General features: G+C 37.0%; 1 protein-coding gene across 5 annotated transcripts in view; it reads left to right on the forward strand.

The window, feature by feature from the left end:
- The first annotated feature begins 4,696 nt into the window (after window positions 1–4,696).
- sobpa (sine oculis binding protein homolog (Drosophila) a) overlaps window positions 4,697–13,916 on the forward strand; it is a 45,340-nt gene continuing 36,120 nt past the window's right edge. For all 5 annotated transcript variants that reach the window (XM_028001024.1, XM_028001026.1, XM_028001025.1 and 2 more), the window contains exon 1: window positions 4,697–5,045. In XM_028001024.1, coding sequence (XP_027856825.1) covers window positions 4,950–5,045 — 96 coding nt within the window. In that variant the 5' untranslated portion in view covers window positions 4,697–4,949. The remainder of the gene's footprint in view (window positions 5,046–13,916) is intronic.

Genomic DNA, 13,916 nt, shown 5'->3' on the forward strand with positions numbered 1-13,916 from the left:
GAAACGCGACACCCCAACACGACTTCCGGGAAAAAAACCACTGGTTAGTTTCAATTTTTAATTTATAATATCACATTGGAATTTTATGTTGTCCAACACAAAGTAGCGTATAATTGGGAAGTGATACAGTAAGGATACACTGTGCTTAGTGATGATAAAGTCATAAGACAGAAGATTTTGATTTGTCGTATTGGGGGCGTGAAAATATAAAATTGAAAAAATAAAATAAAATAAATTAAAGCTAAAATTTTTTTAAAAATAGAAGAATAAAAGATACATATTTACAGATGGTATATATTGTTAATATTGTCCTTGTTGCAATAAAGTGTGAAAGGAAACATTAGCAGCATAAACAACAGATGTTAAAGCAATAAAAATGCACATTATTAACCTTTATCTCACCAGGAAAATCCCCTTGAGATTAAAAATCTATTTTATAAGAAAGTGATGTTTAAAACCTTAACTTTCACAGTCAGTGACAGTTAAGGTCACTGAGAAACCTTGTATGTGCTTTCATGTACGTCAACAGCTTCAGGAGGACATAGGTTTCATCATTAAGGGGTTAAAACCTTTAACACCTGTTATAAATCTTAAAGCTCTATAATAAACAGTATCCAGTCAAATTTAAGAGACACATGCATGTATAAAATGTCATGATAGTCCATTACAGACGTGAAAGTAGCATAAAGCAATTGCCTTCTAGCCTTAAAAGTTAAAAAGAATCTAATCTTGATATAAAATTTCAGCTTCTTCACCAGCTGTTGAATGTGGGGAGTAAAAGACTTTTTGACCCATTCGTGCAAAAACATCTTCAGCAGTATTTAAAGTGCTGTGAGGTGTGGCTGTGAATACAGGGAGGCATGGAGAAGAGGGATGGCTTTCAGAGCTCTTGGAATGATGCTGTCCCTCAGTCTGGTGGCACAGCTTAGCAATGACTCCATCCATCCATCCATGGATGGACTGACTGACAAACTAGACATATATAAGGAGAATAACCGGACATGTAGCACACACAGGAAGATGCTTTGGTCAGATGAGAACAAATTTAAATTTGTGGCCTACATTCAGAGCTCCATCTATGGAGAAAAAGTAAAACTCATTAACCTGAAGACACCATCGCTGCTGCAATACATGGTGGTGGCAGCATTATGCTATAAAGATGCTGAGAAGATTAGAAGATTGAGCAAAATTAAGACAAAAATAGCTAATAGATTCTGCAAAAGACTTGTGGCAAGGGCAATGGTTCACCTTCCAGCCGGACGATGACCAGAAACAAATACAAATATACAGTAACATGGTTTAGCCTTGTAGAGCCGTACCCTGTAACATTTCACAGTGCAAATGAAATTCAGGATAATTTAAAAGCTGCGCACATTTTTAAAAAGTGTGTGTAAATTGCCAGAGCAGACTTCAAATTATTGGTTAAATTGAGCTAAAAATCATTAAACAGGCTTTATTTAATTGGTCAGAAATCTAAACAATCCTGTCTGCAACTTAAAACCCACTTCCAAGGACAATGGATAAGATAAAACCTGCAGAATTTAAGGTCAACAAAAGTTAATAATTTCAAGTAAAAAAAATGAAATACAAAGTTCCTGAAATAAATGTGTAGATAAAATGGTAGCTACTAATTATTTGTGCATGTGTTAAACTGGATGTGTACGACATTAGTTTTAATGTGTTTTATGGAAGTTTATAAGTGTATAGTCAAAGCATTTTCTCTACACGTCTCTAAATGTTTTGCACCATTTTTATACCAAGTGACAAAAATCTCCTTTCCAGTAAACACCATTTTTAACCAAACCGTCCAAGTTATGAGAAGTGAATCTCCTCACCTTTCAGTTCCTGTAACACAATAACTGTAACAATATAATATTTCCAGTGTGTTGGTGAATGTCCTCACAGAAACAATGCTTTTATTGACTCCTTCTGCGTCTGCTTGTTAGTAAAGTGTCAAGGACATCTTACATGACCGTCTGCTTCCTCCGCTCAAAAACCAAACTATTAAAAATGAATTTATTTATTGTCTAAATAATAAATGTTTGCTACACTCTTTCCATGTTTGGGTAATAGAATAGATGTACTTTATTTATCCCAGACTGAGTAATGTGTGGCCGGAGCAACAGAAATGCTATGAACAATGTCTAGTAAGACACAAGTGATACTAATTACTAAAGTACAAAGTATTGAAAGAGCAGTATGCCCAGATTATAGTTATTGCTTAAATTAGAGATAAAAAAGAGTAGAACAAAAATGTTGTAAAGAAATCATCTGTAAGAAACTGGAATCAGAGTTACTGTCCATTTTTTTTAGTGAAAGGCCTGAGGGAGCAATGATCTCCTGTACTTGTTGCCAAGGCAGCGAAGTTATAGCCGACTGCTCTGTGAAATGTTCAAAGCCTGGGATATTACTTTGTAATGTAGCCCCCTGCATTAGCTGTAATCCTAAAGTAAACTGCTTGTTCTGTATTTTATTTTTGGGTAACAGAGGAAAAGGAGTTAAATATACATGCATGCAAGGCTTTCCAGATTCTTATCTATGACATAAAATCCAGGCAAACTACAATGATGTTTGTGGTTGTCACATGACAAAATGTGGGGGGAAAGAAATTGAATACACAAACTTTGGAAAGGTAGTGTATAAATCTGCATTCAGTGTTTCCTAAATAGAAATATCCCCAATTTAAGTTAAAATAAATCAAGTGTCTGAGGCCCTCTGAATGCAGAATCTTGTGATTCAGATGCTGTCCTGCTGCAGGTTTTGCAAGGGATGTGAAGAGTCATCTCACCCTGACCCTGCATCATGGTTCACAGCTCCCGCTCCTGCTGATTTTCCGCCTGAAATGGGTGTCACTTTGCCATGAGCAGCCTCATCCAAAACTCTCAGAGGCTTTCCTCATTGTGATTCAAAGGGCGACGTGCAGCAGGAGCAGGTAAATTCATGCACAAAGCGCAGAACATTTATGAAAAGCCTCTGGTTCCTGTGCCATTTGACAGTACGGCAATACTGTAAGATCTGCTGTAATGTACAGAGACACTAACTTCTGTTGTAAGCAACACCCATGAGTGGATGTAGTTGGTGCAGTCAATGACAATTTAGAAGAAGTTGTTGAATTGAATTATCTTTAACTCTTCTTCAGCCCAAAACAATTTTTTAGAGCTAATCAATTCACAATCCATGAACCTCCTGAAGTATTCTCACATCTTTCTAGTAGCATCTCAATAAAGTAAAAATATCACTGATAATTTATTTCCTTAAGTCAGCTTCAAAATGTAAATGTAATGTTACGTATAGTCAAATAATCAAATGTATTTGTGTTTATTTTGGTTATTGTGATTTACAGCTACAATGGAAAAAAAAATCTAAATTAAATTTGAAAAAATTGCATGTTTTACCGCGTACAACTGCTGACTTGACAGTTTTTCAACAACAAGTCTTATTTATGGAAAGTTAAGTGGAAGAACAAAGTGTGGTGAAGAAAGGTGCATAAGCAAAAGAGATAACAGTAACCTCGAGAAGGTTAACAGCCTATTCAAGAGTTTGGGGGAGATTCACAAAGAGTTTCAGAAATCACTACATTGTTTGTTTCTTACTTTAAGACAGAGCCAGTGACAAAGTGAGAAACGTCAGGGCAAAGCAGGAAAAGGACAGAACTGTTGCTCTATGTTTCAAAGTCCTCTTGGAAGTGCATTTTATATTTATTCTAGAAATAAAGAGTCTGTAGGAAGAAACGAAAGGCACAGAGTCTCCACAGTCAGTGATGATTTGGGGAGTCATGTCATCTGCTAGTTTTGGTCCACATGGTTCAATCAAGTCCAAAGTCAGTGCAGCAATCTATACCAGAAAGTCATGTTTCCTTTGCTGATAAGCTTTGTGGGGATACTGATTTATTTTTCCAGCAGAACTAAATGGATACCTAAAAAAGCTAAATATTGCTATTAAGCAACCTGACCTTCCCTAACATCTTCATGCCGTGCTGCATTGATGCAATAATTATTGTAAAGGAGCCACAGCTGAGTTTATACTGTGTAGTACAGTTAAATACTTTTTGATAGTCTGACATTTCTGGATTTATTTATGCTTTATTTTCTATCTACCATTAAATAGGCTTTATTGGTCTTTTACAACATTAAAATGTACTGAGAATTTAGGGTTTTCTGAATATCTGTTAGTGGCAATCAAGGCTGAAATATATCCCCATGTGTGTAATTGATCTACAATTTTACAAGTTTAGCAGAATTTCTCAACCTTTCTTTAATATTCTAATGTATTGAGATACATCTGGACCTCAGTCTAGGAGCCGTGGATGTAGAGAAACACAATAGGAAACTTTATTTTAACCTTGAATAAAGGTTTACAATTTTTTGCGCCTCTCTCTCTAATATTAGTAAGTTCTTGTACATTAGTTAAAAGTTAAAAGGGACTTTGATCCAGCTGAAGTTACAATGGATGACCTTAAGCGCTCTGAACGTGACGTTTGTTGTTTTAAAATGACAGCAGCAGACTCTGCTCAAGTGTCTTGCTGAGTGGTGTGCGTGTGCGCACCTGTTTGGATAGGGCCCGCTCTGATTGCGCTCCACTGGAAAGCGAGAAGAAATAGCCTACCTCTGATCATCAGCGCGTCATATAATGTTTCAGCCGACGCCCCTCCCCCTGTCTCGTTTTCTCCCCTCACTCAACCTCTCCTTTGACTCACAGAGGCGGCTCAGCACCGGCGCACGGACCGCGGAGGATACGGCGCAGAAGATGGCTGACTCGGCCGGGCACCGCGAACCCTCGGCGGGATCCCCGGCGTCACTCGGGTCGCTGAAGAGCCGCAGGACCTCCGGCGTGTGGCGGCTGTAAACAGCTGCCGCCGCTTCTGTCCTCTCGCTCTCTCTCACACACGCCCCCTCCTCCTCCGCTCCCCTCCTCACCGCAAATATTGACAGAAGTATCACAGAGAAAACATGGCAGAAATGGAAAAAGAGGGCAGACCTCCGGAAAATAAAAGAAGCCGCAAGCCAGCGCACCCGGTGAAAAGGGAGATAAATGAAGAGATGAAGGTAAAGAGGCTGTGTGCCAAGCTGCATGAGATTACGCGTGGAGTGTGTCTGTGTTAGAGCAATAGCTGTCCCTCAGAGGAGGATTTTGGCTGCACCTTTGTGCAGTTTGCTACACAATAACCAAACTTTAATTTAGGATGTTTGTGCATTTTTATTATTATTATTATTTTTTTTTCATGTACTGAAATGGGAGGCTCTGCAGCCTCACACAATGGATGCGGCACACGGTCACTGCTTCACTTTCACTCTTAAGTTGAAGGGATACTCTGAGGGGGTAATTCCGCCTGTCATAATCACGCCGTTTGTGCGCCCTGCTTTTCATGGCTCATCCTGGAGTAAATGGAAAATCCAGTGCGTCAGTGAAGGCGTCAACAGTCCGTCTACTATTACTATTAATACTATCGTACACATACAGGAACTAGTTAGCGCAGCCAATGTGCATAATTAAGAGATCAATTTGAGGTAAACACTAGTCTATCCGTGATGCTTTTGGAGCTCTGCGTGGGTTTGCATTATTTCGTGTGTGCGTGCGTGCGTCTGTGAGAGTGTTGAGCAGCTGCCCAGAGGCGTGTGATCCAGATGTGCGCCTCTTTACGCGCTCTGTCGAGGAGAGCACATTGTGTTCGGCCTCTCCCCTTTTTCCTCACATTGAGCCACGCGTTGTTTCTTTCAGTGGTTTGTGTTCTTTGACTCGGTGCACGCTGGGATATTTGAGCTCCATGCGGTTCATTGTGGAGCATGAAAATGTTCCTGGTATTTATGTGTGTGCATGTGTGTGTGCAGAGGCAACCCGCTTTGTCTGCATCCCCTCATTGTTTGTACACATTTGGCTGGAGACGCAGGAGCAGCCAGTGTTTCCACTGTTGTTGGGGATGGATGAGCAGGTGATCACATCAAGAATAAATGCAGTGATGTGTTTTCATTTCATCATATTTTGGCTGCGAGATTAAATGGTTTTCATGTGTGTTTGCGTGCGTGTGTGTGTGTGTGTGTGTGTGTGTGTGTGTGTGTGTGTGTGTGTCGTTCCCAAAGCGCATGTATCACTGCTCATTTTCTGGTACTGTTAAAACAGGAACAAATACTCTTCGTTTCATTCACAGTGAGGATGTTTTGTTTTTGACCCCTTCTGTCAAAATGCATACATCTCACAATTGCAGTGCCTCAAGCTGGAAAACATGTTTAAATATCTGCGTATATCTTTTATTTTTTTTGATGATAAAATGATTATTTTGTGGAATAAAATCTGATTATGATGAGAGAGGAAGGATGCAAGTGGATAATAGGTGGTGCTTATAAGCCTCATATAGAAATTTATATATTTTAAGGGTTTATTTAGAATAAAAATGACTGAAAAATAATTTTGTATACAGGACTAACTTGTTATAGTCAGATCAGTGCTGACTATAACAGGACCGCATTATGTATGTTGTCCCCATACATAATGATGGGGACAACTGCTTACTTTAATGTTGTCCAACATACATCTTCAGGAGTAAGGCACAAAAAGTAATTACCAAAGAGATTGGCTGTTGACAGAGTTCTATTATCAGGCATATTAATGGGAAGTTGAGTGGAAGGAAAAACTGGATTGTAAACCAAACTCAGTTTAGGAGTTTTATAGAGATTCACCAGCCACAAGGAGCATGTTAGAGTTAGGGTTGCCACACAGACCTCAAACCTTAACATCATAATTAAAATAAATCAACCAATAATATGCAAATTTATTGTGATGTATCTGCATATGTGGAGTGCAAAATAAAAACAGATGCACAAAAAGGACATCTATAAATAAATTAAATAAAATCCATCCAACACCCCCTCCATACTTATCCATCATCTGATCCATTTATTTATTTTTCTTACTTGCTTACTCACTCCCTCCCCTTTTCCAGCTCTGATGTTTTCGTTGCTGATTACAGAAAGAACGGTTGCAACGGGACGGGTGCCAGAGGGCAGGCTCTCTTTTCTTTCCTTATGGGTGAAGTGTTTAAAATGAACAAAATATTCATGAGCTGATTTTTTTTTTTTTGGCGCATGGAGGTCAGCTTGGGGCACAGCTCCCATTTTTTTCCCTCCCAGTTTTGTCATTGTTACAGATTCATCATGCTGGGAATAAAACAGAAGTCAAACTGATAATGATTCCTCACACTGACCATATGATTGCATGATGCCAGTCGTCACTCAGAGATGAAGTTCACAGGTTTGCATTTTCTTCGGCTGTTAAATGATAGATTTTTTTTTTACGACGCAAGTAATCATTCAAAATTCAGTCGACTGACATGTTTTATGATGTGTTTTGAAGCTGTGACATGTCAGTTAAGCATCTTATTTGATTGAAGCGATACAATTTGTCATCAGGTGTCAAGTCTGTTTGGATTTTTTTCAGATAATTTGATGAATCTTGGCCTCATTTTCTTCACATTTTCTTTTGAAATGTGTTTGATCAAGTTTCAGGAGCAGGAAACAAAACAAAGGATAATTCTTCTCTAAGACTAAATGTCTGGTCTTTTCTGGGGTTTTTTATTTTAGTTTCCTTAAAACTTAACCCTCAAATGTTGGTTATTTTCTCTTCTTGACTCCTCAATATACAACTTCATAATAAAAAGAGAACTTAGTTTTTGCTAGTATTTGTTTTGAGATTCACTTTTTGCAATAAAACGATTTCTTTTGACATTTTGCACAGATTTCATTTTAGAAATATTATGCAAATTAGCCTCTGCATTTTAAACTGAAAATGTTTGTTTAAAATATCCCGATCGTAGTTTACGTCACCTTAAATGCGTCAGTCGTTATTGTCCCTTTGAATAAATAAAATACTTTTAGATTTTGTTTATTTGATCTGAGCTATTTTGTCTGTTGCTTTTTACTGTGACTTGGATCAAGGTTTCAATCATTTGCTGTCTCTCTGTCTAATTACCATATTTTTGTAAAGAGAAAAAGACCATATTAAAACATTTCAAACTTTTATGGAGTGCAATAGAAGGGTAAGTCCCTGGGCCTTTATGATTCAGCTAAAAAAACCCAAAAATCGATCAGTCAGGAAAGAGAAAATATAAAGAATAAAAAAGGTACAATTACAAGGTTGTGCATTATCCATATGTTAATATTGTGTTGAGGAAACTTTGAGTCAATTTCAGTATCCAGTCTTCTTTGGTGGGAATCCCACATCCTGAATTGCGACAGTGTTCACACATTAAAGGTGAAAAAATACTTTAAATTAATTATTAAAAGCAATTTTCTTATATCACAAGAACCTGACATTGTAACTGGGGGTTATTAACTTTTGAGAGCCACTGTATGAATCTTAAATCTAGCATATTGTTTTACATAGAATCATAAGTGAAACTGGCTGGGTGAAAAATCTGAAGTTAGATTAAAAAAATAAAAAAATTTCTTTCTGGCTTTCAGTTAAAAACTTGCTTGACTTATTTAAATAAATGGCAAATATAATCCATAAAATAATAATATGCAACCTTCTTTCAATCTTATTTTAAAGAGCTTGATTAAATAGCTTTGTTTTTAGATTAAATATCATTTAACTATGTCATCTGCTGAAATAACTTATGAAATATTCTCACAAAATCTCCCGTTTTAGCTTCCTACCTAAAAAGTATTGCATTTGATAAAAGTCTCATGTGAAACAAAAATGGGTAATGTCAGGAATTGTTATAATGTTCTCATCCAACCAAAATAATCCCATCCTCATTCATTCATTTGATTGGTGCAAAATCAGTCCTTTGATACACTTGGCCGTGTTTCCAAATAGAAAACTTTTTTCCAGTTTACATAATAAACTGAACTTGACTACATTATTTTTGGAATGTGTGTAATTGATTCACCTGTCTCTATGGTTGAACTGAATAGATTGTGAACTGATGCTAGAAAAACATCCTGAATTTGAACTCAAAAATGTGTATAGACAAAAGATGGAGGGCTGTTCTGCACTGATATGTCACCTGTTTTCTTCTGAAACGTAGATTCATTTGTAAATTGTAAAAAAAAGTGTCTAATCTGCTAGAAAATTGAATGTGATTACTGGGAAAATAATCTAAAAGTCACTTGAATATTTCAGAAAAGCCCCACTGTAAACTTTAGCAAGCTTAGAGGTACTTTCAGATATTTAGCAAGTCCCCTTTAGGTTTTGATAAAAGTTTCTCTGTAAGGTGAGGGAAAATAAGCTGTAAATTGTGGAAATGTAACCAGTAAGTTCCAGGAAAGTCTCTTGTAAGTTTTAAAAACACAACATCGGAATCCCACAACAGCACACTTTACGCTCTGGAAAGTTGCCTGTAAGTTGATGAAACATAACCTGTACATTTAAAAAATTAACTCGCAAGTTCAAGGAAAATATCCCCTAATTTCTAAAAATAACATTGAAAGTTGCAAGAAAGTAACTCGTATATTTCAGGCAAATTGTTTATAGGTTCAAGAAGAGTTCCTGGTAACTTCAAACAAAGTAACTTCCAGGTTTCTAGAAAGCATCATGTAAGTTCCAAAAGTAATGTCTTTAAATCTTGGAACGTAAATCCTAAAACCGACAAAGTGACCTGTAAGTTCTGGAAAATATCCTTCAAGTTTAGTATAGTTCCTATATTATTGAAAAGTTAAGCAGAAGTTCAAGAAATAACCCTGTAAATTCCAGAAAATTAATTTTAAATTGAAGTAAGTTCATTAAAGGAAAAATATATAATCATTTTGAAGGAATTTGTATGAAAATAAAAGTCATCTTTAAGTTTAGGAAACATAGCCTGTTCATTTCAGACAACTTTATTATGTATTGCTACTGACATCGTTTCTTTTGCAACTAATGGAATTTAAATAGCTGTTTTATTAAATCACTGGCAGGGAATAATATGTTAAAATAATAATGAGGTAAAGCTTCATTTGCTTTGCAGTGTTTTTGTTTTCGTAGCTTGTGAGGCTGCAGTTTGGTTCTTCATCCATCCAGAGGCTAAAAATACTGTAGCGTGATGGTAGTGAATCGAACACACTTGGAAATAAAGGGTAACCTTGTGAACATGGATCAGTTCTAATAAACTGGGTGATAAACCCAATGTCCATTACAGCAGGATTCTGCCTCAATCCTTTTAGTGAATTTTATTGCATTGATTTTCTGAAGAAAGCTTTGATGCTCCTTTACTAAAACCAAAACACAGGTCAGGTTTGCTTCCTTCTCGCAATTTAAATATATCTGACCAAATCTAGAGAAACACACTGATTCACAATGTGCCCTTTGAGGACGAATACGTCCCCAACAAAGCAAACAGTCTGACAGAGTTTCCTTCATCTGGCTGCACGGGTAAAATAAGCCCCAGTGAGAAGTTGCAGAGCAGAAGGAGTGGGCATGTAGGGGATCGGAAAGGCCGAGAAGTGGGCTGAGGAACAAGGGGAGAAAGGAATGTATACAGAGCCAGGCTGGCTAAGCTGTAAAAACTGTAACTTGAGCGTCCCTGCTGGATCAAGTATCAAGAAAAGTAGAGGGGAATGAAAGCAGAGGAGAGGGAGAGGCGGCAGGGGAGTGGAAACCAGGGGGAAGCGACGGGGGAAAGTTGGCGTGTGGATTCTGGAATTTTATCACAGTGTTCTGTAACCTGCTCTGGTTTCCTACCGCAAGGTGTCGGTTTCCCACCATCATCATCACCACAAGCCCTGCTGGCTATGTTTGGGTCTGACTGAAGGGAAACAAAGGAGAAGCTTGTTGAAGCAGAATTTTATGTATTTATATCACACAAGTTTCTGAAAATATGACTGAGAAGTATCAGTGTTTGAGCTGCGTCTGTAATAAAAGTATCTGTACTATGAAATTAACACACTTCTAATTATCCAGAACATTATAGTGAACTTGTTTTAAAATGGTTTTCCTAACACAACCATTTCACATGCGTGGGAGTCTTATAGACTTGGGTCAGATTGCCCTGATTTTTATTTTGTCAAGAAATATCTGTGATTTTTTTTAACCCTTTGAAAATAAACAATAAAAACTTTAACATTTATTGCACAATCTTGTATTACAAACTTCAGAAAAACCCAGACAGATTTAAGGAAATTGATTCATATGTTACAAAAACTGCATGTGAAGAAATATTATTTTTAGCGAAATGAAAACAATTCAAGAGGAGTGAAAGTTTTTTTTTTGTTTTATTTAGCTCTTTCATGTGACAACATGTCTGGAAACATTTATTTAGAAGTCCATAACTTTATGTTTCTCTGAGGTATAAGTAGGATGTGAGACTCAGGCAAATTTCTCTTAGCCACTCTTCAAAATGGGAAAGACAGGAGAACTTCTCTTTTAAATAAGGCAAAGCTGTGAGAGTTTTTCACTGTGGTTTTTGGGGCCACATGTTTCATTTTAGTGCCTTGCTTTGATTTGGGGATTTTTGATGAAAACTTTTCTACATGTTGGTCAACACCTGATTTCTGAAAGATGCTGGAACACATGAGCATTTAGAAACTTCTAGTAGTAAATAATAGCTATCTTCTTTCTTACAATGTGAATTTCATCCATCCGTCTTTGTTTTTGTTCTCAGCATCTCCGCGCTGGAGGTTTTAATCTAGGAAACAAATCTATGGGCTCATCTGTCACAAAAGAGCAGAAATATCTTCTGTAACAAGTGCAAGTGCATTTTAAAGCACTTGCACTTGTTATAATTATATTAAATTAGCATTTTAGCCATTTATGTAGATTAAAGGCTATTATGCCTCCTCTTTACATACATCTGTAGTTACCTCTGTGCCTCTTTTGCCTCTGTGCACCCACAGCCAAGAAGTTGGTGCAACTGCTTTGATGAGTCGCCAACAAGGATTGGGTTGCACTCTTAATAACACTCGTACTTTCTCAAAGTAGTAGGGTGGCAGAGAGAACAGGTTGGCAGGAAGGAAGGGGAGACACACAGAGATGCTGTGTTTTTGTCTTCCTTGTGTGGTTACCTTACGGCTTATATCCGTTTTACTCTAGAGTACATTTAGGTGCAGGTTATGCTCCGACTCCTTTCTACAATAGGTGGATTTTCTCCTCTTAAGGTTTCACCTTTACTGCTGGACAATTTTCTGCCCGTGTGCTTTGCTCCTTTTAGCTTTGTTATTTAACAGCCTCTGGTGGAAACATATTTTCACATTTTCTGTTTAACTTTGATTGTGACCAAGTTAATAGACAATAAAACATAATTAGCCACTACAAAAACTATTTTGTGTTATAGTCACGTTGGAAAATCATTGAACCTTGAAGCAGCACATTGAAGTGGAAAAACAGAATACATGGTTTTCAGGCTTGTTAGCCTTTATTTGTATAAAAGAATTGAAAATGATTTATATATATTTGTTTCCTCTCAACAAATACACACTACTGTAGGTTTGTCAAATTCAGTCCTAATAAAGTCTGTGGCTATAAAGTCACAAAATGCAATTTTACTTTTTCATGGCACTTGGCATAACAACCAAAATAAATCCATTTGCCTCTTGCTATTCCAAAGATATCCTCATACAATGTTTCTGCGAATGACAGCGATGTTGTGTTGGTAGCTGTCACAACCAAACTTTGACTTGTGAAAATCAATCTGACTTCCGGGAAGCTTAAGGCAGAAAGAGCACTGCTGTCATTCATCATTATCTGAGGAGGAGTGTTGTTACTGGAGCTGTCCTCGTTAGCAGCCTTCACACCTTCAAACACCTTTTTCATAAAGCTTGCAGAATGATAATATTATTAGTAACTGGAGTTGATTTTAACTTCTGTGAATAGGATGTCCTTGTACTGTTACAGCAGAAATCATTACATTCTCTGTGGAAAAACAAAAATAGTCTCTTTTTTTTGCACCGTCTGACATGGAATGAGACAAAAACTTCCTTGTTTTAGATCCATTAGGATTATCAGAGTTATTTGTATTTTGCTAAATGTCAACAATATTAAGACTTTTTTATCAGAATTGAATATAATATTCTTCAATAACTGTGATCACTCCAACCAATCTTTAAACAGAAAACGTTTAGGAAAAGCTCATAATGTTTCACACAATCCAGGTGGAGAAAACTCACAAATTTGTGTGGAATCGGATCAGATCACACTGAACAAACAGCATGATGCTTTCTGTAATCTGTCATTGACAAGAATTGTGCCACAGTTAATTTCCTACATCTTCCCACTGCCCATCTTTCCACAGTGGTATTTCATGACAGAGTGATCAATAACTCCTGTCAGTCCTCATTTGTGGTACCCTCCCATCTCTTTCACTGAATTCTTCCTGGAATAACAAGAACTTTTATATAAGATGAGATGAAGCAGGTCTCTGCTCCTCCTGGTGTCTCAGATATGCACAGTTTATTCTTTGAGGTCTCTGCTTGAATTCCTTTTAAGCCACATAATTTTGCATTATCTTTGATTAAGTATTTTTTAAGTTAGTGGGCTGATGTCATTTTCATTCTGAACAAACTAATTCATTTGTACACATTTAACATAATTAGGTGGAGTCTGCAAGCTCAAATACATTTCATTGTATTTGAGCTTTAAGCTAATGTTAGCCGAAAATTTAAGTTAAATTTAGTTATTTCTTATTTATTGAAAAATAACAACACAACTTCTTCATGGCTCAAGTTGCATAACATGGCTCTACTTTCAGGTTACTTTCTGAAACTTGCAGGATGTTTTCTTGGAACTTAGAAGTTAGTTTCTTAAAATTGAATAACTTATAGGTAACTCTTCAAAACACACATTGCTCTTTAGTTTTAATTCCAACAGTTTCTGAAAGGGGAGACGTTGCGCTTTCCAGCCAATATCGGGTTATTACTGTAATTTTGCCCCTGCTATACCAGAGAGTGAAATTAATCTGAGAGCCACTCTCTTAATAGGCGGTAAATTGTAAAAATAACTTGCTAGATATT

This window comes from Xiphophorus couchianus, chromosome 19 (genome assembly GCF_001444195.1).
Source record: "Xiphophorus couchianus chromosome 19, X_couchianus-1.0, whole genome shotgun sequence".
In the NCBI taxonomy this organism is placed as follows: domain Eukaryota; kingdom Metazoa; phylum Chordata; class Actinopteri; order Cyprinodontiformes; family Poeciliidae; genus Xiphophorus; species Xiphophorus couchianus.